Here is a 26597-nt window from a genome sequence, read left to right as displayed (position 1 = left end):
GTCTGTGGGGTTTGAATACCTCCAAGGACAGACACTCCACAGGCTCTGGGAAGCAGATTCAGGTTTGATCTGAATCTGCCAACAGTTACTTCTACTGACCTCATGCTAGCATTTCATGTCCCTTGAAGCAGAAGGAAGAGATCTGACATTTCCTGTACTCCTGGAGAAAAGGATACAGCACTGCCAAGGCTGTTCTGAAGTATCTGAGTTCTTTAGATTTGCTTAAGAAGCAGTAGCATGTTTAAAAGCTCCGAGGAGACCAATGAATGTGTTGGGTTTAAGGGTTTAAGGCATTTTGATATACTGCAGAGAAAGTGTCACTTTGGCTAGGTCAGGGGCCAGCTAGCTCCCAAGCCGAAGTCATGTAGCCATCCTGAGAGCAGCACTGGTTCAGACTGGTAAATCCTACTCAAGCTTGGAGGGGAGAAATTTCTACAGACTTTTCCTTTGGCACATGGGCAGCGTGCTGGGAACCAGCATAAGGCTCTGCCAGTTCTTCCTGCAGCTTCACCTGAAAGGAGCTTGTAGCCAGGAGGGGATTGGTCTCTTCTCCCAAGCAGCCAGCACCAGAACAAGAGGACACAGTCTCAATCTGTGCCAGGGGAAGTTTAGGCTGGAGGTGAGGAGAAAGTTCTTCACAGAAAGAGAGTGATTGGCCATTGCAATGTGCTGCCCAGGGAGGTGGTGGAGTCACTGTCCCTGGAGGCATTAAAAAAGGGATTGGATGTGGCGCTTGGTGCCATGGTTTAGTAGTCATGAGGTGTTGGGTGGCAGGTTGGACTTGATGATCTTTGAAGTCTTTTCCAACCTTATTGATTCTATGATTCTATGATAATGGTGTCAAACCATACAAACACACCCAACAACATGCATTCAACCCTATGATTCATGCTCAGGCTGAAGGAGGATTTCAGGGGCACAGAGGACTAATGCTGGTGCTCTGTACAGGCAAAATTCCTTACTGAGTCTCTGTCCTTCTTTTCCTGCCATGCAATTAATAATGTGAAAATGGTCAGTCTTCAAACACCCTCAAAGTGCAGATTTTGGTCTTGATGTTTGCTGCAGAGGCTTTTATCTTAGAATGCTGCTGAAAGTAAGGTATGATTTCTGCAGGAGGTTTTTAGTGGAAGGATTTTACATGCCTACTTGACATATAAACAACAGCCTAAGCAGGACACCAGCAGTACAGGGAGGGAACAGGAAATGGCCCTGCATGTACATTGCAAGACTTACACCAACTTTATTCACCCTTTCAAAACCCAGAGCTTGTTAGACCTACCCTGTCAGAGCATCCCCAGAGCCTCTCAGCAGCTCAGATTTTACTTTGCAAGAGGAAGGGGGAAAAAAATCACAGCCTAGTGCAGAATATTTGTTAAAATGTTTTGCTTTTTCAACAAATGTGTCAAAAACATCTGAAGCTTTCACAGCAGGCCCCAATTTATTACTGTTTTAAGAACACATTAACACACAGGAGCCTGTATAAAACGCTTCCCAGGATGATCTTCCTTAAGTTTGAACACAAGGGGGAGAGATGTTAAAGAGCACTAGAAAATGGATAGAATAAAAATGAACAAATTGCATGTTCTCTGGCTTTGGAAGCTTCAGCTAGGTGCAATATAAAGCATTTCCAAGAATTCAATTGGGAAGGGACCTGGGGGTACTGGTTGACAGTTGCCTGAATATGTATCAGCATTGTGCCCAGGTGGCCAAGGAAGCCAATGGCATCCTGACTTGCAGTAGAAACTATGGCCAGGTGGCCAGCAGGAACAGGGAAGTGATCATCCCCCTGTACTTAGCACTGGTGAGGCCATACCTCGAGAACTGTGTTCAGTTCTGGGCCCCTCACTACAGGAAGGCTATTGAGGTGCTGGAGCATGTCCAGAGAAGGGGAATGAGGCTCATGAAGGGCCTGGAGCACATGGCTGATGAGGAGCATCTGAGGGATGCCTGGGGGTTGTCAGTCTGGAGAAGAGGAGGCTGAGGGGAGACCTCATTACTCTCTACAACTACCTGAACGGAGGTTGGAGTGAGGAGAGGGCAGTCTTTTCTCCTTGGTGTCAAGCAACAAGACTAGAGGAAATGGTTACAGGCTGTGCCAAGGGAGGTTTAGGCTGGGTGTTATGAAATACTTTTTCAGTCTGGAGAAGAGAAGGCTCCAAGGTGACCTCATTGTGGCCTCCCAGTATCTGAAGGGGGCCTACAGGAAGGCTGGGGAGGGTCTTCTCAGGATCTCAGGTAGTGATAGGACTAGGGGGAATGGAATTAAACTGGAGGTGGGGAGATTCAGGCTAGATGTGAGGAGGAAGTTCTTCCCCATGAGAGTGGTGAAGCCCTGGAATGTGTTGTCCAGGGAGGTGGTTGAGGCCCCGTCTCTGGAGGTGTTTAAGCCCAGGCTGGATGAGGCTCTGGCCAGCCTAATCTAGTGTGGGGTGTCCCTGGCCATGGCAGGGGGGTTGGAACTAGATGATCCTTGTGGTCCCTTCCAACCCTGACTGATACTATGATACTGAAAGGGTTCTCAAACTTTGGGATGGTCTTGCCAATGGCAGTGGTGCAGTCACCATCCCTGGAGCTGTTCATGTGGAGCTGGCACTTAGGGACATGGTTTAGTGTTGACCCTTCAGTGCTGGGTCGAGGTTGGACTGATGATCTTTAAGATCTCTTCCAACTGGATGTATTCTGTGATAGGCCTGTAGTGCAATAATAGCACAGGCTTCAACTACCAAATTACTTCTACTGGGAAAAGACTGCAGAAAGCCTCACATCCCAAAATGGTTGGAAAATGTGAAAAAAAATTTCAAATGTCAAGTAATTAAACAAAAAACCACCACAAAACCACCCCAAACTCATCTGACTTCTACTAGCCTTGACACCAGGGCAGACTGGTCAGTCTTAGACACTTCCCTGAGTTTATGTGCAATAAATGATGGTGCACTCAAAGATCCCATGCTTATAATTGCTTCTGTGAGAGCACTTCCTCTGAAATAAGGAAGAAAAGCAAGCCCAGGTGGACATGCCTCTGGAGTCTGTCTCCAAATACAACAGAGCTCAAAGGGAAGCAGCATGCCTTGAATCTAAGAGTACAACAAATGAGGAGAATATCAAAACCTCCCATTGTGGTCAAATACTAAGTCAAAAGGATCTTAGTGCTGTGCTGTAGGAAGAGCTCCCGTTGCAGTGTGCTCTTCCAGCTGCCTCGGGGAAGGCAGCTGCTGCAGCAAGCATGGGGGTCAGCACAAGAAGCAAATGCTCCTTCACTGTTGGCTCCAGAGAGCAGCATCATATGGCTGAAGGATTAAGTGGGGAGCAGCACTCTTCACCCACTACTACCTTGGCATGCCTGCCTTTTGGTCCCTGGAGGGTCTCTCAGATATCAAAATGCAACATTTGCATTTCAGAGGTGGATTCACCACCTGGATGGCCTCTTATTCCTCCACCCAGTAAGTCAATCTGATCTGAGGAATAAACAAGCTTTAGCTGGCCATGCTCCCTTCGGCTCAGGGAGTGGAAGTGCCTTCAGGAATGGTGCTTTACAGCTTGTGGCTTGGCCCAGAGGGGAGAAACCACTGCTATGTCAGCGAGGGGGAAGTTGTGACACAAGTTTGTTTCTTCAGGATTTCACCATGACGCTTTATCTGAGGCACTACTGGAAAGATGAGAGGCTGTCCTTCCCCAGCACCAACAATCAAAGCATGACCTTTGATGGCAGGCTGGTGAAGAAGATCTGGGTCCCAGACATGTTCTTTGTCCATTCCAAGCGTTCCTTCATCCACGACACTACCACAGACAACGTCATGCTGCGGGTCCAGCCAGATGGGAAGGTGCTTTATAGCCTCAGGTAAATCTGCATTCAATCAGTGAGACACTACTAGTGGTGGGGAAGGAAGAGTGATATTGTTACCGTAGGTGGTGGAGTCAACATCACTGGAGGTGTTCAGGAGGAGACTTGACAGGGTGCTTGGTTGCATGGTTTAGTTGGTTGGGTGGTGTTGGATGATGGGTTGGACACGATGATCTTGAAGGTCTCTTCCAACCTGGTCTGGTCTATTCTATTCTATTCTATTCTATTCTATTCTATTCTATTCTATTCTATTCTATTCTATTCTATTCTATTCCATTCCATTCCATTCCATTCCATTCCATTCCATTCCATTCCATTCCATTCCATTCCATTCCATTCCATTCCATTCCATTCCATTCCATTCCATTCTTTATTATTGTTGTTGTTATGTTTTTGCATGACTTCATACTGAGGAAAACAAGCCCAAAACACACCAAAGAATGAATGTGCAGACTAAGCATTGGCACATGAGTCCCGCTGTAAGTTCACTAAGTGCCTGTTGCAGGAAGACAATTTCTATGTCAGCTCTGCTGGCTCCACCAGTATCCCTTCACCTTGTGTGTGTGGTTAGGCTCTGCTCCCGCTGTTGGGAAGCTGTGGCCAGATGTGGCAGACCTGGAACCAGCAGGCTGTTATCCCTACTGGGCACTGCTGAAGATGCAAGACACAATGCAAGGAAGAGGACAATGTCTGGTAATAAACAGAAATCCAGAGCAGCTACAGTTGTCCTCTTCACTATACAACAAAGTCTCTGGGCCTAGCAAAATGTGCAATGTCTATTCTTGTTGGTAATTTGAAAGAGGAAGAAATTATACCAAGAGCAACCTTAGCTTTATGATCAGTAACAAAACAGGTGGAGCATCCTTCAGCATAGGAAGTAACAAGCTTCAGAGCAAGGGTAAGCAGCTCCTGGTGACTCACATGTATGGCTAGGGCAACCCAAACACTTGACTTCAGCTCTTCCTGCTTTTTGCTCAAATTTCATGGGAAACACATGAAAGCTCTTTGAAGGGCATATTTTGGGTAAACACTGCTTTTTTTCCCCTACAGTTTGATCAGTGATCCCAGCTCTGGCTTTCTTCCTTACTTTCCAGCTGCTCAATCAGCTTTGAGAGGAACATTGCTGACCTAAGTTTGAACATTATTAAACCATACTTGGAGATGCTTAGTGAGGAGCATCTGGCAGTGTCCAAAAGAAACTAAAACCAGTGCTTCTATTTTAATTGGCTGCAGCTCCACGCCGTTAGAAAACAAGCATTGCCAAATCACCCACAAAAACCTAGTGGAGAGGAAATTACTCTACAATGTTCTGATGCAAGAATGTTGACATAACCTCCAAAGCTACGAGATAGCAAAATCCATGATAAATATACCAAGCATCAGATGATGTATCTTGTATTCTGAAGGACAAAACAGAAGGAAAATCTGACTGATAGGAGGTCAGGCAAGAGGCCTAGATTTAACTAATGATAGGTTGGGAAACACATTGCCTGAGCAGGCTGTGGAGGTCTTAAAAGACATGATACTCAGTGAATTTAGGAGTAGCAGAGGTAGATATGAGTCTCCCACGAGGGAAGGAGGTCACTGTGTCCAGTTCTGGAGCCCCTATTACAAGAGGGATATGGAGGTGCTGGGAGGTGTCCAGAGAAGGGCCACGAGGATGATCAGAGGGCTGGAGCACCTCTCCTATGAGGACAGACTGAAGGAGTTGGGGCTGTTCAGTCTGCAGAAGAGAAGGCTCTGAGGTGACCTAATTGTGGCCTTCCAGTATCTGAAGGGGGCCTACAGGAAGGCTGGGGAGGGACTTGTCAGGATCTCAGGGAGTGACAGGACTAGGGGGAATGGAATGAAGCTGGAGGTGGGGAGATTCAGGCTGGATGTGAGGAGGAAATTCTTCCCCATGAGAGTGGTGAAGCCCTGGAATGGGTTGTCCAGGGAGGTGGTTGAGGCCCCGTCCCTGGAGGTGTTTAAGCCCAGGCTGGATGAAGCTCTGGCCAGGCTGATGTAGTGTGGGGTGTCCCTGCCCATGGCAGGGGGGTTGGAACTAGATGATCCTTGTGGTCCCTTCCAACCCAGACTGGTACTATGATACTATGATACCTCAGCCTGCTGAGGTCCTTTATGATTTTATGAAAGGAGGGCAAGCAAAGAAATTCTTGACTCACTGTGTGGTATCAATTTGACCAAAATTTTCTTATTTTCTGATATTTTAATCTTATGGTTCTTTGGAATTCACAGCCTGAGTAGTGGCTGCTTTCTTGTTCTCAAAGGCTTTTTCTTCAGTCAGCATATTTGGCAAGGTTCAGGTGTCCCTTAGCCCTCTGCAAAGTTTGCTCAGGTCCTTAGTGTGACAAAAAAAAAGGACAATAAAATAATCTAATGTTCAGCTGCAGCATGGACACCTACATAGGCTGAACATGAGCCTGCAGTGTGCCCAGGCAGCCAGGAGGGCCAATGGCATCCTGGCCTGCATCAAGAACAGTGTGGCCAGCAGGAGCAGGGAGGTCATTCTGCCCCTGTACACTGCACTGGTTAGGCCACACCTCGAGTCCTGTGTCCAGTTCTGGGCCCCTCAGTTTAGGAAGGATGTTGACTTGCTGGAACAAGTCCAGAGAGGGCAATGAAGTTGGTGAGGGGTTTGGAACACAAGCCCTGTGAGGAGAGACTGAGGGATCTGGGGCTGCTTAGCCTGGGGAAGAGGAGACTCAGGGGTGACCTTATTGCTCTCTACAACTACCTGAAGGGAGGTTGTAGACAGGCAGAGGTTGGTCTCTTCTCCCAGGCACCCAGTACCAGAACAAGAGGACACAGTCTCAGGCTGCACCAGGGGAGGTTTAGGTTGGATGTTAGGAAGAAGTTCTATACAGAGAGAGTGATTGCCCATTGGAATGGGCTGCCTGAGGAGGTGATGGAGTCACCATCATTGGATGTGTTCAGAGGGATACTTGATGGGGTGCTTGGTTGCATGGGTTAGTTTTTAGGTGGGTTGGATTAGTTGAAGGGTTGGACGCGATGATCTTGAAGGTCTCTTCCAACCTGGTTTATTCTATGTATATTCTATGCATATTCTATGTATTCTATGTATACTCTTCCACTTAGCTGCAGGATACCAATCATCTGCATTGCAAGCATTTGGGGTTGTCTAAACCATGTCTGTTCCATGTGGGAACAGACAAATGCCAAACTACACAGACCTGGCCACACATGGCCATGTGCTTGAACAATTGTCTCATGTAAAACGGTGATGAACATTTTGAACAGCAATTTGACCAATTCCTTATTTTCTGCAGTGCTTTCTGAGTGCTGATATGAACATTGGGCTCCCCTTAAGGGCAACTGAGCCGCTCCTGCCTGCCTGCTTCTGCATGTAGCTCATATTTTTCCTTGTGTCTGCCTTTTTAAGACTCTTTGCCAGGCTCTGTCTTCTCTTCTCTTGGAGTCCACTGTAGACCTTGCTGGCAGCTAAACAACAAATCTAATCCAAGCACTTTCCCTCAAAGGCTAAATGCAGATAGGAGAGCAACCTTAGCAGAAGGACTACTAACATAAGGGACAGCATTGTGGTTAGATCATTATGTGACAAATGTCTGTGTATCATTAGCTCTCCTATAACTCATTAATTCCTTCCTCATTATACTTTTATTTTCATTTGCTTCCCTAGAGCTCAGGCCCATTGTGTCAAGATTTATGGATGCTTCCAGTGCAAACACAAAATGATGCTATTAGAAGTGAGATAATCAGACTAGAGCAAGACCAGAGCTTTTGAGTGATGGGCAGAGCATTGTAGTGCTCCCTGCTGCATGCCAGTTCCAGCAGTAATTTGAGGCACTGCCTGTGCCCTCTGGTGGCTGATGGCCATGTCTCTTCACCAGCTTCTCATTGAGTAGCAGGAAATTCATGGCTTGCAGAGAAAACTACCTGCATCCCTCATAGCACTCGGATGGCTTTGATAAATATGAATTATTTTATCATACAAATCATCCACTGAAAGCACAGATCAGAGGATGTTAGGGGTTAGAAGGGACCTCTGAAGATCATTGAGTCCAAGTCCCCTGCCAGAGCAGGACCATAGAATCTAGCAGAGGTCACACAGGAACACATCCAGATGGGTCTTGAATGGCTCCAGAGAAGGAGACTCCACAGCCTCTCTGGGCAGCCTCTTCCAGTGCTCTGTGACCCTCACAGTGAAGACGTTCCTCCTCATGTTGAGGTGGAACCTCCTGTGCTGGAGTTTATATCCATTACCCCCTGTCCTATCACAGGGTTCAAGTGAGCAGAGCCTGTCCCTTCCCTCCTGACACCCAGCCCTCAGATATTTATAAACATTTATTAAGTCTCCTCTCAGTCTTTTCTCCAGACTAAAAAGCCCCAGGGCTCTGCAGAGAGACATGTGCTGGTGGTCAAAAAAGGAAGAATTTCCTTCTCTGCCCTTGCCATTTACTCCTCCAATATTTTTGCCACCCAGTAGCAATTTGTAGCGTCCTGACTTTCTGGTCATCTTTTCTAACACTGGTTTGATGGCTTAACCGACATGGAATGGCTTTAGCTGAACAGAAGGTATTTATTTTCAGTGGACTGTAATGGGCCAGATAGTTAGTTAATAAACCCCTGTAATGGGTTGGGGCAGATCCCCTCCCCACCACGGGCAGAAATAACAACTCAGACAAAGGGATTGCAAAAGTGATGGAAAGTTTAAATAGAAAAACAATTTAAAAAAAAAAACAATGAAAGGTTTACAGAGAACCACAAGCACCATGACAAAGAGAGAAACCCCACAACATACCCAAGAACATCCCATCCCCACCTGGGGTACACCCAAACCCCCAGGGCTCTTTCCTCCCCCCTCCCAACCCAGCCTTGGGCCTGGGCAGGCCCAAGGGAGGCAGCTCACGCCATTTTACCTAGGCTGCAGCTGGGGATGAAAGAGGAAGTAAAGACCCCCCATGGACATTTTATAGGGGAGCAGGGCATTATGGGAATGAAATACCTGGTTTCCTGTGACCACCCCTTGGGCTGGGCCCACCCCTTGGGACCTCCCAGGTGTGGTCTGTGCAGTGTCATCTGGGCCAGCCCCCAGCCTAAACCACCACAACCCCAAATGTACTGCTTTGCCATTTTCCAGTTACACCAGAAGTGGTTAGTCCACACCTTGAGTACTGGGTCCAGTACTCAGTTTAAGAAGGACATTGAGACACTTGAATGTGTCCAGAGAAGGGCAACAAGGCTGGGGAGAGGCCTTGAGCACAAGCCCTATGAGGAGAGGCTGAGGGAGCTGGGATTGTTTAGCCTGGAGAAGAGGAGGCTCAGGAGAGACCTCATTGCTGTCTACAACTACCTGAAAGGTGGTTGTAGCCAGGAAGAGGTTGGTCTCTTCTCTCAAGCAACCAGCACCAGAACAAGAGGACACAGTCTCAAGCTGCACCAGGGGAAGTTTAGGCTTGAGGTGAGGAGAAGGTTCTTCACAGAGAGAGTTGTTAGCCATTGGAGGAGCCCAGGGAGGTGGTGGAGTCACCGTCCCTGGAGGTGTTCAAGAGGAGATTGGACGTGGCACTTGGTGCCATGGTCTAGTCCTGAGGTCTGTGGTGACAGGTTGGACTTGATGATCTTTGAGGTCTCTTCCAACCTTGGTGATTCTGTGAAGACAAGGTGTTGATGGAGCTGTTTTTGTTGTTCCCAGAGTTACAGTAACGGCAATGTGCAATATGGATTTTAGCCGCTTCCCCCTGGATACGCAGACTTGTTCCCTGGAGATTGAAAGCTGTAAGTAAAGCAGAGGGGTAGAGGAGCCAAAGGTGGCACTTCCTGGGCACCCAAACTGTGCTTATTTGTATCAATAAGTATACTGATATTTAAGCTGCTGCTGCATTCATGGGAGCTCTAATCAAAGTCAGCAAACCTCAGTGCTCAGAAAACCTCCCTGCCTGCAGTTTGTCACTAGAATCAGGTGGTGTTTGCCACAACTAAGTGCTTCTAAAAACCAGCTGTGAGTACTGGCTTGCCTGTGTCCTGAAAGCCAGCCAGGCTGCCCTGCTGCCACCTCATCCACAGGGCACTTGCCTGTGGCTCAGCAGTCTCCAGGACACTTGCTTACCTAGGTGCCTTCAAACACAAATGAATGGCCCTGTGCCCTTCGTGTGCACCACGGTGAGGCAGTGACATTAATCACCTCTCTCTTATCTTTCTTATACTTATCTGAGATAAACCCAGCTTATACTCCTCTGTCCCAAGCACACATATGAATTGCCTAGATTCCATACAGCAACATTTTAAACTTCTATCTCTTTAGGAGGGTTTTTCCTTCTCCTTAAGCTTGCAATAAGAAATTAGAATCTTACTTCTGTTTCAATACATTTATGTATGATTATTGGTTTTTCCTTCCTGTCTGGAAGAGCTGCTACTGAAGAATCTGAAAGGATTAACATTACTCTATGTTCACATGTATTAAAATACTCCAAGACCTGTACAGGTGTGCAGCATAGCAGAAAGATTACCCAAAAGGTTTTTTGCCTCTTGCATGCCTCAGAGCACTGGTAGATTTTTCTTCCTGTTATCCCACTCGGGTTATTTCCTCTAAGTCTCCTTTCCTTTGATTCTGATTTTGGGATGTTTCTAAGGGACACTCTGCCAAGTTCTGTTGTGGTTGGTAACCTGGCAAAGTTATGATTAGAGAAACAGAAGGGTTTACAAAACACAGCAGGCATTAGGCCTGACAGCTCTGACAATAAGCGAGTCCACTTCTTGCCACAGCCACCATTGGTGTTGCTCTCAGCTAGCTGCTGGCATTTGGCCTTTTTAACTTGGACCTCCTGGAGGATATGTGGGCACACTCCAGGCTATGCATATGATAGCAGCTGGCTCAGTGCACTACACCAAAGTTTGCTCTGCTTCCCTAGATGCCTACACTGAAGACGACCTCATGCTCTACTGGAAGAATGGGAACGATTCCCTAAAAACAGACGAGAGGATATCGCTGTCCCAGTTCCTGATCCAGGAGTTTCACACCACCACAAAGCTTGCCTTTTACAGCAGCACAGGTGGGTGCTGCAGTGCCTGTCAGAGTGGGCTGGGGGAGGAATGGGCGCTTGCTGTCCCTCTTGACGCTGACTACAGAGGATTATCCATCAGGAGGTCTCCCTGTGGCCCATCAGACCTGCCTCTCTTCCACGCTGAGGCTGCTATCCTTGTCACAGGCTTCTCTCTTGATGGTTGTGTAATCTAGGACAACCTCTCTTCCAGATCACACCATGCCTTCACATGAATTAAACTGACTGCACAGGTTATATTCTCTTTTCTGGTCCTGAGAGATGCTTTGAGTTGGACAGCTGGTTCACTAAGGAGTCCTTTCTGCAACGTGTGATGATCTGTGGTGAATACCTGTGTTTTTTCTAACAGCAACATCCCCTTTCTGAAAGCAGTTTGTTGCTGGTGTGACTTTTCTTTTTCCTCCTCTCTGTTGCACAGGGTGGTACAATCGCCTCTACATAAACTTCACTTTACGCAGACACATCTTCTTCTTCTTGCTCCAGACCTACTTCCCTGCCACCCTCATGGTCATGCTCTCCTGGGTGTCCTTCTGGATCGATCGCCGAGCAGTTCCCGCTAGAGTCCCGTTAGGTAAAAGCAATCTTGTGGTCAACAGAACTAAGAGACAATTGCTGCAACCCCAGCCTAAGCCATCAAGACAAAATCCCCTGTGCTATGCAGCCAGACAGAAAGGGATCTGGGGGTGCGAATTGACAGATGGCTGAACATGAGCCTACAGTGTGCCCAGGTGGCCAAGAAGGCCAATGGCATCCTGGCCTGCATTAGAAATAGTGTGGCCAGCAGGAGCAGGGAAGACATTATGCCCCTGTACTCTGCACTGGTTAGGCCACACCTTGAGTCCTGTGTCCAGTTCTGGGCCCCTCAGTTTAAGAAGGACATCGAGACACTTGAATGTGTCCAGAGAAGAGCAACAAGGCTGAGGAGAGGCCTTGAGCACAAGCCCTGTGAGGAGAGGCTGAGGGAGCTGGGATTGTTTAGCCTGCAGAAGAGGAGGCTCAGGGGAGACCTCATTGCTCTCTACAACTACCTGGTTGTAGAGGCAGGGGTTGGTCTCTTCTCCCAGGCAACCAGCACCAGAACAAGAGCACACAGTCTCAAACTGCACCAGGGGAAGTTCAGGCTCAAGGTGAGGAGAAAGTTCTTCACAGAGAGAGTTGTTAGCAATTGGAATGTGCTGCCCAGGGAGGTGGTGGAGTCACTATCCCTGGAGGTTTTCAAGAAGGGATTGGATGTGGTGCTTGAAGCCATGGTTTAGGTGTCATGAGGTGTTGGGAGACAGGTTGGATTTGATGATCTTTTAGGTGTTTTTCAACCTTATTGAGTCTATGATTCTATGCACTGCCTCCACATTGCCTTGTGGCACAGAAATCAGGTATGCCCTGTGTGTCTCCCCCATGCAGGGGACTGGTCATGGTACAAGCTCTCCATCTTGCTGGAACGAGTCCAGAGACGGGAAACAAAGTTGGTGAGGGGCTTGGAACACAAGCCCTATGAGGAGAGACTGAGGGAGCTGGGGTTGCTTAGCCTGGAGAGGAGGAGACTCAGGGGTGACCTTATTGCTCTCTACAACTACCTGAAGGGAGGTTGTAGACAGGCAGAGGTTGGCCTCTTCTCCCAGGCAGCCAGTACCAGAACAAGAGGACACAGTCTCAGGCTGTGCCAGGGGAGGTTTAGGTTGGATGTTAGGAAGAAGTTCTATACAGAGAGAGTGATTGCACATTGGAATGGGCTGCCTGGGGAGGTGGTGGAGTCACCATCATTGGAGGTGTTCAGGAAGAGACTGGATGGGGTGCTTGGTGCCATGGGTTAGTTGTTTAGGTGGGTTGGATTGGTTGATGGGTTGGACACGATGATCTTGAAGGTCTCTTCCAACCTGTTTTTTTCTATATTCTATCTGCCCTGCTGTGCCAAAAGAATTGCCTTCCCTGCCTGCACAAGTGCTGGTTGCATATGATGCAAATCAGAGAGCAAATGCTGCACTCTGCTTTTACTGCTGTTAGAAGAGACAGGGCACATACAGAGCCAAAGCCTCAGTGTCCTTCAGAGCCTTCAGTGAGCAAGGTGAAAATCAGTATTAGCAGCCCTGCCAGAAAGTCAGTTTATTGAGTTTCTAGGTAGAGGAGGGTGGGTAGAGGTAACAAAGCCAGCAGAGCTGCATTGTTCCTCTTGGTACGTGAGTTTGCAGTACTGTGTGAGGGATTCTGCTTCCCCTAAGTCAGAGGAGTCACTATGGGAGCAGAACTATGACATGGACATAAATCTTTTTCTAAAGCAGATGCATTGACCTCAGCAGAGTGTCATTTGTGTTTTGGCCAAGCTTGCTTCCACTTATTTCAGGCAACACACCTCAGATTTTGTTTATTGTTAAACTCTCATTCCTCAGTGGGGAGGATCTATGGAGGCATAACAGAGATGGCAAGGGGACTGCTATCCATTGCCTTGGGACTTCATTAAAAGGAGCCATAAAGGTTTGAGCCATGACTTTTCACAAGATGTAGGCATTGCCTTTAGCAGTACCTTTTGGCACCTAGATACCCCAGTAAATTCAGTCCTTTGTGCTTGTATATGTATTTTTTACTTTCAGAGGGGTTATTAATGTGACACCATTAGCCCCTGAAGTAAGAGGGCCAGCAGAGAGCCTTCCTCAGAGTTAGGATAACATCAGACTACAGAGGCTCCTGCCCTTGCTGATATGCTCACTGTGCTCACCTGAGTGTAATGTGTGGCAGCATCAACCTCTGGGGCTCCATTAACCTCTACTCCTGCTCCAGGGAAGGCACAGACCAGGCATGAGAACCAGCTGGTGACTTGTGTGACTTCCAATGAAGCAGAACATTCCAGGAGCAGATAGAAAACACAGGCTTGGGGAAAATGATAGAAGCAGTAGGAGCAGATGGACTTTGCTCGTGCCCATGCTGTGAAAGCTGACAGAATCACAGCCACAGAATCTCTTGAGTGGGAGGGGACCCATAAGGACCACTGAATCCCACTCAATGTACCTGTACCCCTCTGGGGACTGTCCTGGGACTGGAGATGGGGTGCAGCCAGCACAGGATGAAAGCCCTGCTGCCTGGACATGAGGAGGGAGGCTGCTGGTGTGGTGAGAAGCCAGGCTAGCAACACCCCGAGGCCAGAACCAGAAGTATTTTCATGGGAAAGACAAGAAAACCCTAGCCAGAAAGTGGGGCTGCCTGGACCCTCCTCAGATAGTGAAACCTGTGGCCCAAAGGCAAAAGACAATACTGCAAGGCAAATACAGATGTCAGGAGATTGCAGCAACAGTTGTATTTGTGACAGAGTCTGGTCTGAAAGTGTCTTATGGTCTCTCTGCTGCTCTATTCCCAGGGATAACCACTGTGCTGACCATGTCTACCATCATCACTGGGGTGAATGCCTCCATGCCTCGTGTTTCCTACATCAAAGCAGTGGACATTTACCTGTGGGTCAGTTTTGTGTTTGTCTTCCTCTCCGTACTGGAATATGCAGCAGTGAATTACCTGACTACGGTGCAGGAGCGGAAGGAGAGGAAGCTGCGGGACAAGGTGAGGCTTTCTAGCTCCAATGCAGCTTTATGACCCTCAGAAAAAGAATGAGAAATGTCCCCAAATGGTCAAAAATTTGCAGCTACAGTGTGCTGCTCTCAGCTGCCTGGAGAGAATGCAGAACCTGCAAAGAGACATGAGCAGTGAGGCCTTCTGGATTATACAGATGTGCTAGGCCACCCCCATCCAAGCTCACTGCTCTTTCTTCAGAGTCTGAGGATTCTAACTCCCTCTACATATAGTCCTCCACTGCCTGTACGAATGGGAGAGGTTTTAGGGTTTTACCTTTAGATTTGTTTATTTTTTTTTGATACAGATGATCCAAACCTGTGAATTGCACCAGATGGATACTGTGCTCTTGTGTTTCAGCTAACATGGCAGATATCCCTCCCCTTTCTCCAGGCACAGTCCAAACTTACACAGTGGTCCAATTTTTCCTCTTCTGCCTTCACTACATTAAATTATAACCACCCAAAATATCAGCCTAAGCTCTTCTCTTCATATGGGGCAAGCCTCATATATTCTTCCTTGTGGTTTCCTTCTGCTCTCTTCTCTGATTTTCTTAGCTTTTATTTACACCCTGACGGCTGTGCTTAAGGCAAATGGACTTTTCCAGACACTCTGCTCTCTCCCTGACTGCACTGTGTCTTGTAGACATGAAAACAGAGAAGGAAAAAGCTGCTGCCCAGCTTCATCATTGTGTTCTTCTTTTCATGTCTCAGCAGCTTGAATTCACAGAATCATAGAATGCTAGGGGTTGGAAGGGACCTCCAGAGATTACTGAGTCCAACACCCCTGCAAAGCAGGACCCCTCAGGGCAGGTCACACATGAAGATGCCCAGGTGGATTTTGAAGAGCTCTAGAGAAGGAGACTCCACAACCTCTCTGGGCAGCCTGTTCCAGTGCTCCATCACCCTCACAGTAAAATAGTTTTTTCTCATGCTGAGATGCAGTTTTCTATGATTGAGTTTACACCATTGACCCTTGTCCTATCACTGGGTACCACTGAAAAGAGACTGGCTCCATACTCCTGACAGACACCCTTCAGATATTTGTAGACATTGATTAGAATAGAATAGAATTAGAATTGAAAAAAAAACAGGTTGGAAAAGACCTTTGAGATCAAGTCATCCCATCCCATCATCCAACACTATCTAATCAACTAAACCATGGCAGCAAGCGCCCCATCCAGTCTCTTCCTAAACAGTATCACAGTATCACAGTATAACTAAGGTTGGAAGAGACCTCAAAGATCATCGAGACCAACCTATCAACACAGACCCATGACTAGACCATGGCACCAAGTGCCACGTCCAATCTCCTCTTGAACACCCCCAGGGATGGTGACTCCACCACCTCCCTGGGCAGCACATTCCAACGACGAACAACTCGCTCGGTGAAGAACTTTCTCCTCACCTCGAGTCTAAACCTCCCCTGGTGCAGCTTGAGACTGTGTCCCCTTGTTCTGGTGCTGGTTGCCTGGGAGAAGAGACCAACCCCTTCCTGGCTACAACCTCCTTTCAGGTAGTTGTAGAGGGCAATGAGGTCTCCCCTGAGCCTCCTCTTCTCCAGGCTAAACAATTCCAGCTCCCTCAGCCTCTCCTCATAGGGCTTGTGTTCAAGGCCTCTCCCCAGCCTTGTTGCCCTTCTCTGGACACGTTCAAGTGTCTCAATGTCCTTCTTAATCTGAGGGGCCCAGAACTGGACACAGGACTCAAGGTGTGGCCTAACCAATGCAGAGTACAGGGGCACAATGACTTCCCTGCTCCTGCTGGCCACACTATTCCTAATACAGGCCAGGATGCCATTGGTCCTCTTGGCCACCTGGGCACACTGCTGGCTCACGTTTAGGTGGCTGTCAATCAGTACCCTCAGGTCCCTCTCTGTTTGGGAGCTCTCCATCCACTCTGACCCCAGCCTGTAGCTCTGCATGGGATTGCTTTAGCCAAAGTGCAGCACTCAGCACTTGGACTTGTTAAATGACATCCCATTGGATGGGATCACTTCCAGTGATGGTGACTCCATCCCCTCAGAGGTCCCCTCTCAGCCTCTCTTCTCCAGACCAAACAGCCCCAGGTCTCGCAGTCTTTCCTCATGAGAGAGATGCTGCAGGCTTGTTCCCTCCTCTCCTTCTGTAAGGACAAAAGGGACGACCCAGCTCCAAACCACCCTGCACTTGTGCCCACAGATCCCCTGCGCGTGCAGCCTGCCTCAGCCTCGGGCCATGATGATGGACGGCAGCTACAACGACGGCGACGTCAACGAGCTGGGGCACTACATGTCCGAGAACGGAGACAAGCAGGACCGGATGATGGTGCAGCTGGCACTGGGCTCCGAGAGGGGCTCGGGCAGGAGGAAACACCAGCGATACGTCAGCATGCGCATCGACACCCACGCCATCGACAAGTACTCCAGGATCATATTCCCTGGCGCATACATCCTATTTAACTTGATATACTGGTCCATCTTCTCATAGCCACGAGTGACCTCTGTAGTCACAGAGCGGCGTGACGCTCCATGGAGGTACAGTCTCACAGGCGAACAGAAAGCAAACGGAGAATTGTTCGGACTGGAAGATGGAGGGGTTTGGAGTGGGGTGGTTTTTTTGGGGGGGGTGGTGGGATTTAATTGGGGTTTTTTAATTAGATGCAACTCATCCATGGCATAAATAATTGTGCAAGCTTCACATTTCAGCAGAAATAGAGGATATGCAGTCTAAAATTTTATACTTATTTGAAGCTGTGCTATGTTCCTTCTCGTGCCTCACAGGCCACTGTAAACCATTTGAACAAGTGACTGTAATTGCCACTTGCTTATATATATATATATACATACATATAAATGGTGCATCCTCCATATCGTGCCCCTGAATCCTAATTCTCGGAGTGCATGCATACATCTCACACCTCAGCAGACTTCACACAACACCCAAAAATGCAAGAATGTGCAAATACTTGCATGTTTTCAGGATGAAGTCAGAAGCCAGTCATTGCCAACACAAAATAGCCAGTACCAAGAAACACTTTGGCAAGGTTATTGATGACTGCAGCTTGCTTTCGCTGCTTAATGCATGCTGTCATAGCAGTACTCCACCTAGGAATGTTTCAGACTTCTGCTGTCTTGATCATATTTAAAACAAGGAAATACTTCCAAGATGTTTTGGCTATCTTCTTAAAACATGAGTTGCAATGTACACGTACCAGTGAATCCCAGACTTCCTGCAATGCTAACCAAATCCTCTGGGAAACACAGGAAGTCTCCTTGGGTCTGTGTAGTCAGGTCAGTGGGAGCTTTGCTCTGGAAGAAACAGGTTTCTCTACAAAATGATCCAGTGAAGACAATCAGGTGTCTATGAAAAGGAATAAAACTTCTCTAGAAGAAGGCACTTTGTTTTTGTAATAGTCTGGGTGTTACTGCTCTGTGCAGCCTGAGAAGCTGCACTTTACAGGTGCAGCCTGTAAAGTAATTGTACTCCCAGGAAAAGCCTGCTTCAGCTGGGTTTTAGTAAAAGCATAATGGAAAGGTGCTGAACAAAGCAGAGTAAGGACTTCAGATCTGACTTACTAAAGATACCACACCAAAACCTTTGGAATGAAGTAAAAAGGAGCTTCCACCATGAGACAGCAGCTCCGTTAGAGACCCAGGTACAACTGACCCATCCATGCTGCATCCATGGCCCTGACACCCTGCAGCCCACTGTGCCCTTGGAGAAAGTGCAGCACCCTCCAGGGCAGGAACAAGGACACTCACTAGAGCCTGGGGGCACTCAGCATTGACTTAAGCCCCAACTTTCCATCATGGCTTCTGCACAGCAGTTGTTCAGCACAAATACTCCATATGGAAAAGGCAAAATCTGCCATGTAGGAGTAATAAAATAGATCAATAAGAGAAGAATCAGTTGAACTGGAATCAGGGGCCTTTACAGTAACAGGAGCACAAAAGGTATCTCAGAAAGTGTGGTCATTCAGCTGGTCTGCTGCCATGTGTTACACACCTACATCCACACAGCCAAGTGAGGGTTTGGGTTACCAGGACTTTAAACACATGCATGCTTTTGCACACAGTTATGGAGTTCACTATTCCCTGTACAGCAGATGCTGCTGTCTGTTATAGCTGTAGCTGCTCTGAGAATCAAACCAAGTGAATCTTCTTGCGAGCGAGACATTGCAGTTGTTTGACCGCTGCTGGTTGTTGCTTTAATTTCCTATGTAAATATACATCATGTAAACACATTCAGCACTTCTTACAGCTGCTAAAATCATGACCTGCAAAACTACCCACACTCATCTCGCACTTAACAGCCTACACTCCACAGCCAAGGCGAGGAAACCACACAAAAGCTAAAGAGCATTGAAAGACACAAACCCCCTCATGAGACAGTTTTACTACTCATTTCTATAGAGCTTTTCTTTTTTCACATGCTATCTTAGCCTACTTTTATAATTTCCTTCATATCATATTATTCTCCAGTAGATTTTGTTTTATTCAAGAGCTTAAAAAACTCCCTCAACTTATTTTCTTAAGCCATGAACAGTTCAAAGGAAGGCAGAAAGGTCGCTCTGGCAAAAGCAGCTGAACGGTTGGCCACCAGGTTTGGCCACTCTACCTTATTCTTTATTCCAACCACACATTTCCCTCCCCTTGTATGGCCCCAAGATTTCTTGGGCCCTACTGGCACAGGAATGTATTTAGCTTCAATGTTCTATCAGCCCATTTATTTCCATGATTTCAGGACAGCACCAACAGGAGCGCCAGGTTTTAGAGTAAGCTCTCCAGCTTCATAAGAAGCTTAATGCTGTGTAGTTTGCTGCAGTACTGTACATCCCTTTATAGACTCATTAATCTCATACTTACATACAGTTATCAGCATCTGACCAGTCTATTAAGGGAGATTTTGAAGACACAAGTGGGAGCTGGACTTTAGAATTCCCTGGTTTTCAGTGGGAGACAGCTTCCTAGCTTCCCCATCTGATCTTTCAAAGTTGCCCTTCCAGCACATCTCCCTAAACAGCTTGTCCCAACCTCCACGTTTGGATTTGCATTGTTAATTTATTGGTGTTTGATTTGGGGAACTCTAGTGCCTTTTCAGTCTTATGTAAATGTGTACATAGATGTATTCTATTAAGTCCAGGATATGTCCTACACAGCCAGTTTGCTACCAACAGCTGTGCTCATTAAACATTCACACACACTGGGTTTGGGCTTTTAACCTTTCAGTGTATGGGGTTTGTATCAGGTTTATTAAGAGCCTGCTCCTTTCCATTTCCACAAGAAGTCAGAGTGATTTGTTTGGGTTTGTTTATTTCTAGAAACACTCAGAACCACAATAAAACTTCACATTTATACAGCCTTGTGTGTTTTCTACCTTGTAAAGAATGATTCCCAGGAGTTCATAGATGTATCTAAGACCCTTTTGCTCAGTACCTGATCCAGTCAAACACCAACTGTACTAAGCCCCCTGTGGTGCTGGCAGGGGTGGAGTGCCCTGGGACTTCACAGACAAGGAGAAATGGCAAGCGACTGCCAAGACCACCAGTACAGCATGTTCCACAAAGGGACACGAGTAGCTCAGTGGCTGCACAGTATCACTAAGGTTGGAAGAGACCTCAAAGATACCGAGTCTAAATTGACACCACAGACCTCAGGACTAGACCATGGCACCAAGTGCCACGTCCAATCTCCTCTTGAACACCTCCAGGGATGGTGACTCCACCACCTCCCTGGGCAGCACATTCCAATGACGAATGACTCTCTCTGTGAAGAACTTTCTCCTCACCTCCAGCCTAAACTTCCCCTGGTGCAGCTTGAGACTGTGTCCCCCTTTGTTCTGGTGCTGGTTTCCTGGGAGAAGAGACCAACCCCTTCCTGGCTACAACCACCTTTCAGGTAGTTGTAGAGAGCAATAAGGTCTCTCCTGAGCCTCCTCTTCTCCAGGTTAAACAATCCCAGCTCCCTCAGCCTTTCCTCACAGGCCTTGTGCTCAAGGCCTCTCCCCAGCCTTGTTGCCCTTCTCTGGACATGTTCAAGTGTCTCAATATCCTTCCTAACCTGAGGGACCCAGAACTGGACACAGTACTCAAGGTGTGGCCTAACCAATGCAGAGTACAGGGGCACAATGACCTCCCTGCTCCTGCTGGCCACACTATTCCTAATGCAGGCCAGGATGCCATTGGCCCTCCTGGCCACCTGGGCACACTGCTGGCTCATGTACAAACCATAATGGCTGTTCGGGCACTGAAACATACCTGTCAAAGCCAAGTTGCAGAGTGTAAAGCCTGTTCCAGTCTCTAAGAAGCACAAGTGTATATATATATATGCATGAAAAGCAAGGAAAATTGTGATTCCTGATGAATTTTGAGTACTTACCAAACAGTCATTAGAAACCAAGACTCCACTAATGCCTTTCTACTGAACACATGCCATCTGTATGCTATTATCCTTCCACAGGATCTTGAGAGGCTAAGGAAAGATAAGCCATTGTTCTATTTGCCAGTTAGATTTGAGACTAAACAGATGAAAAGAACTGTGTAACAGGTAGTTCAGATCAATCATAAATGATATCAAGAGGGCCAATGGCATCCTGGCCTGCATCAAGAACAGTGTGGCCAGCAGGAGCAGGGAGGTCATTCTGCCCCTGTACACTGCACTGGTTAGGCCACACCTTGAATCCTGTGTCCAGTTCTGGGCCCCTCAGTTTAGGAAGGAGGTTGACTTGCTGGAATGAGTCCAGAGAAGGGCAACGAAGTTGGTGAGGGGTTTGGAACACAAGACCTATGAGGAGAGGCTGAAGGAGCTGGGATTCCTTAGCCTGGAGAGGAGGAGACTCAGGGGTGACCTTATTGCTCTCTACAACTACCTGAAGGGAGGTTGTAGACAGGGAGAGGTTGGTCTCTTCTCCCAGGCAGCCAGCACCAGAACAAGAGGACACAGTCTCAGGCTGTGCCAGGGGAGGTTTAGGTTGGATGTTAGGAAGAAATTCTACACAGAGAGAGTGATTGCCCATTGGAATGGGCTGCCTGGGGAGGTGGTGGAGTCACCATCATTGGAGGTGCTCAGGAGGAGACTTGATGGGGTGCTTGGTGCCATGGGTTAGTTGTTTAGGTGGGTTGGATTGGTTGATGGGTCGGACGTGATGATCTTGAAGGTCTCTCCCAACCTGGTTTATTCTATTCTATATCAATGCATAAATGGCTCTTAAGACCATCCACAACAATGTGGACTTGATTCTTTCCTGGGACTGAGGCATTTGGCTTCTTTATTTGGAGCAGGTTTGGCTCTCCTCCAGGGAGCTTCACAAGCACCATTCCTATTATTCTATCAATTCTAACATGTTTTAAACCAACCCTAAGATAATAAACACTACCATTAATTATTGAATTGGAAAAGCATTAACCCTCACAAAAACACTCTGCTAACTATGGCAGACCAAAATGGAAAACTTCAGACATCCTCACTCTTACATAAACTTAGCAAACTGGGGGGGGGGGGGAATTAATCCAATATGCTATTCAAATGACATTATGCAGCACCCCAATATTAATCAAAGGACAGGAAAATTAACAGAATCACAGAACATTAGAGGGTGGAAGGGACCTCCAGAGATCATGCAGTCCAACGCCCCTGCCAAAACAGGATCACCTAGGGTAGTCTGCACAGGAATGCATCCAGGTGGGTTTTGAAAGCCTCCACTGAAGGAGACTCCACAAACCCCCTGGGCAGCCTGTTCCAGTGCTCTGTCACCCTCACTGTAAAGGATTTTCTCCTCATGTTGAGGGGATATCTTCCATGTTCAGGTTTATATCCATTGCTCCTTGCCTTATTACTGTGCACCACTGAAAAGAGCTTGGCCCCCTCCACTTGATACACCCCCCTCAAATATTGATAGACATTGATCAGATCCCCTCTCAGTCTTCTCAAGACTAAACAGTCCCATGGCTCTCAGTCTCTCTTCATAGGGGAAATGCTCAAGTCCCCTAATCATCCTTGTGGTTCCCCTCTCAGTCTTCTCAAGACTAACTCAGTCACAATGAGATTGCTTCCTTGATACTGACTCATCTTTAATCAGTACTTCAGTTTAATTTTAAACCCAGCAAAGCTTACAACAAAACTAAGGCATGCTTTTACTGCAGAGATGTGTAATTAAGTGATCTTGGACACAATGCAGCCAACAGAGACAAAGGAACTGAGAAGGCAGCAATGCTCAACAGCTTGTGGGAAACACGACACAGCATGTATTGCTGTTCCTGGGACCCAAGCACTCCCTCTTCAGAGCAGCAAAGCAAGAAGTTAAGCAATTTGTGCAGGAGGAAAGAAAAAGTCACACCTGCTAAGGAAATTCATAAACCAGCTTGTTAACCCAGTAGAGCTTAATGGATTGTAATTGTGCCTGAGACCTGGCAAGGTAGGGTTGAAACTAGAAATCAAGGAGGAAGTTCCTTTGACAAACCTTGGCCCCAGTTTCAGCTGGATTTAGGATCCAGTTTACCATTCTGGACATAGCTGCTGCCCAGAGCCCAACCCTCAGCTGCCTCATGCATTCATCTGTCAAAACTGTTTGCTAACAAAAACAAGGACAGTGGTGTAAGGAGGGATCATCATGTAACCTGGAATGCTCAGGTCATGCTCAGTTCTCAAATAAATGGCTTGTATGACAAAAGAAATCCTTGCCATTGTGCCTCTAGCTCTTCCAGGACCAATCCTTTCCTTTTCCCAATGACACTGACCATTTAATTTATTAGCACATAGAATACATAGAATAAACCAGGTTGGGAGAGACCTTCAAGATCATCGCGTCCAACCCTTCAACTAATCCAACCCACCCAAACAGCTAACCCATGGCACCAAGCACCCCATCAAGTCTCCTCCTGAACACCTCCAATGATGGTGACTCCACCACCTCCCCAGGCAGCCCATTCACATGGGCAATCACCCTCTCTGTATAGAACTTCTTCCTAACATCCAACCTAAACCTCCCCTGGTGCAGCCTGAGACTGTGTCCTCTTGTTCTGGTACTGCCTGCCTGGGAGAAGAGACCAACCTCTGCCTGTCCACAACCTCCCTTCAGGTAGTTGTAGAGAGTGATAAGGTCACCCCTGAGTCTCCTCTTCTCCAGGCTAAGCAACCCCAGCTCCCTCAGCCTCTCCTCACAGGGCTTGTGTTCCAAACCCCTCACCAACTTCATTGCCCTTCTCTGGACTCGCTCCAGCAAGTCAACCTCCTTGCTGAACTGAGGGGCCCAGAACTGGACACAGGACTCGAGGTGTGGCCTAACCAGTGCAGTGTATGGGGGCAGAATGACCTCCCTGCTCCTGCTGGCCACACTGTTCCTGATGCAGGCCAGGATGCCATTGGCCCTCTTGGCTGCCTGGGCACACTGCAGGCTCATGTTCAGCCTGCCATTGACCAGGTCCCTCTCTACCTGGCTGCTCTCCAGTCACTCTGACCCCAGCCTGTAGCTCTGCATGGGGTTGTTGTGGCCAATGTGCAGAACCCGGCACTTGGATGTGTTCAATCTCATGCCCTTGGACTCTGCCCATCTGTCCAGCCTGTCGAGGTCCCTCTGCAGAGCCTCTCTACCCTCCAGCAGATCAACTCCTGCCCCCAGCTTGGTTTCATCAGCAAATTTACTGATGATGGACTCAATGCCCTCATCCAGATCATCAATAAAGATGTTAAAGAGCACAGGGCCTAGCACTGAATCTTGGGGCACACCACTAGTGACTGGCTGCCAGCTGGATGTGGCACCATTCACTACCACTCTCTGGGCTCAGCCCTCCAGCCAGTTCCTAACCCATCGCAGTGTGCTCCCCTCCAAGCCATGGGCTGACAGCTTGGCCAGGAGTTTGCTATGGGGGACGGTGTCAAAGGCCTTGCTGAGGTCCAGATAGTCTGGGCCCTATTATTACAAGGACTGAGGTTTAAGTATCAGAAAACCCTAAACTGTCAAATGCTGTCTACATTGCCTACCTGACATCCAAACTGGAGGCAGCCTAGTCACACTTTCCCCTTCTAAGAAGGGAGAATCTCAACAGAAGTTTTAAATAGCAGCTGGAGGTCTGTGTTAAGGAGTGCAGAGAAATGCAGAGGGAGTGCAGAGTTAAACCAAGACAAGGAATTTGTTTTCTAGAACTAGAAATTGAATACAGACACTAATAAAATAAAGATTCTGATTAGAATTCTGGAGCTCACCAAAGCAAATCAGCTCTCTGGAATGGCTCTGGGTACTCTGACATCCTGGGGAATGCAGTTTGCCTGATTTCTTTTCAGAAGCTTCCTATGCTCAGGAAAATGTTAACCTGTAAGCTGCTTTTGCACTCAGTCTCTCCACTGACTCACTCATTTGCATCTGAACAAAAGATTAGCTCTTTCTCTATGTATTCATGTGATCTTTTAACAAGTGAATCATAGAATTGTCAGGGGTGGAAGGGACCTCAAGGATCAGCTAGTTCCAACTCCCCTGCTATGGGCAGGGACACCTCATGCTATGTCAGGTTGCTCAGAGCCACATCCAGCTTGGCCTTAAAAACCCCCAGGGATGAGGCTTCTACCACCTCCCTGGGCAGCCTGTTCCAGTGTCTCACCACCCTCATGGTGAAGAACTTCTTCCTAACATCCAGTCTGAATCTACCTATTTCTAGTTTAGTTCCATTCCCCCTACCTGACACCCTAAAAAGTCCTCCCCAGCTTTCTGGTAGGCCCTCCTTAAGATACTGGAAGGCCACTGCTGCTTAGGATATGAGAATAAGCAGTTGCTGCACAAGCAACCCTCAGTGCAAGCTTCTCAGGGCTTACTGCAGAGGTTTGCACCCAAGCAGTTGGTTACATTCATTTACTGCTCCATGGTACCACACTCGCATCTTTGTGAGAAAGATTTCCACAGGTCTGGCTGAACTTCACATACTTCAGATCAGATAACATACAGCAGCACCTTGCATGAACATTGTCTTAGATTAGAAGCTAAATGAGGATGATCCCATCCAAAGGGTTGTGGTCAATGGCTCAATGTCCTGGTGGAGACAGATGACCAGTGATGTCCCCTCCAGGGTCTGTACTGGAACCAGTGCTGTTCAGTATCTCCATCAGGGATATAGACAGCAAAATTGAGTGCACCCTCAGCAAGTTTGCTGATAATACCAAGATGAGTGGTGTGATTGAGAAGACCAAAGAAGGGGATGCCATCCAGAAGGACCCAGACAGACTGGAGGGGTAGGCCAAGGAGAATCTCATGAGGGTCAGTAAGGCAAAGTGCAAGGTCCCACACCTAGGATGGGGCAACCCTTGATATCAACACAGGCTGGGAGATGATAAAATTGAGAGGACTTGAGGGTAGTGGTAGACAAAAAGCTGGGCATAAGCCATTGATGCACGCTTGCCATCACCTCCTAGGCTGCATCAAAGGAAGCATGGCCAGCAGGTCAGCAGAAGTGATTCTACCACTCAAAGTACTCTGGTGAGACCTCACCTGGAGTACTGTCCCCCACACTGGGCCTCCCCCAAAAGAGACACATGGACCTAATGAAGGAGGGCCACAAAGATGATCAGAGGGCTGGAACACCTCTCCTATTAAGACAAGCTGAATTAATTGGGGCACTTCAGCCTGGAGAGAAGGCTCTGAGAAGATCTTATAGCTACATTTCACTATCTGAAGGGGACCCACAGAAAGGCTGGGGAAGCACTGCTTAGAAGGGCTTGCAGTGATAGGACAAGGAGCAATGGTTTCAAACAGGGGCAGGGTAGATTAAGGTTGGACATGAAGTTCTTTACAATGAGAGAGGAAAAATACTGGAAGAGGTTGCTCAGGGATGTGGTTGAGGCCCCATCCCTGAAGACATTGAAGATCAGACTTGATGTGTCCTTAGGCAGCCTGATCTAGCTGGAAGTGCCCCTGCTCACTGCAGGAGGGTCGGAGAAGACCTTTGCTGGTGCCTTCCAACCCAGTGCAACCTGTGAGGTGCACATGCATTTTCCTGCAGTGGTTTCAAGGTGTTAAACATTCAGTTGCTTTCCAATTAATGATCAATGATTTCCTCCACCACAAGTCCAAAACGTATTAGGAGGAAGGTCAATGCATTTCAGGACAATCAGCCTGTACAAATCACATGTCCACACAAACAGTTCTCTTTCATGGCTAAGCAGCTAATTTTGTCAAGGCCAGGCACAGGAAAAAACAT

The 26597-nt window shown here is 47.7% G+C and overlaps 1 protein-coding gene across 1 annotated transcript in view; it reads left to right on the top strand.

Moving 5' to 3' along the window:
- Window positions 1–17004, top strand: part of GABRR1 (gamma-aminobutyric acid type A receptor subunit rho1) — a 47978-nt gene extending 30974 nt beyond the window's left edge. Inside the window, exons 5-10 of the mRNA XM_068147191.1 lie at window positions 3615–3838; window positions 9519–9601; window positions 10735–10875; window positions 11303–11455; window positions 14231–14427; window positions 16616–17004. Coding sequence (XP_068003292.1) covers window positions 3615–3838; window positions 9519–9601; window positions 10735–10875; window positions 11303–11455; window positions 14231–14427; window positions 16616–16903 — 1086 coding nt within the window. The 3' untranslated portion in view covers window positions 16904–17004. The remainder of the gene's footprint in view (window positions 1–3614; window positions 3839–9518; window positions 9602–10734; window positions 10876–11302; window positions 11456–14230; window positions 14428–16615) is intronic.
- The last annotated feature ends 9593 nt before the right edge of the window (window positions 17005–26597 follow it).

The sequence above is a fragment of the Melanerpes formicivorus genome, unplaced genomic scaffold (assembly GCF_026170545.1).
Source record: "Melanerpes formicivorus ecotype bairdi unplaced genomic scaffold, bMelFor1.0.p_v2 SCAF_2, whole genome shotgun sequence".
Taxonomy (NCBI): Eukaryota; Metazoa; Chordata; class Aves; order Piciformes; family Picidae; genus Melanerpes; species Melanerpes formicivorus.
The sequence above is the reverse complement of the archived record's forward strand: the minus strand, read 5'-3'. Positions and strand labels throughout refer to the sequence as shown.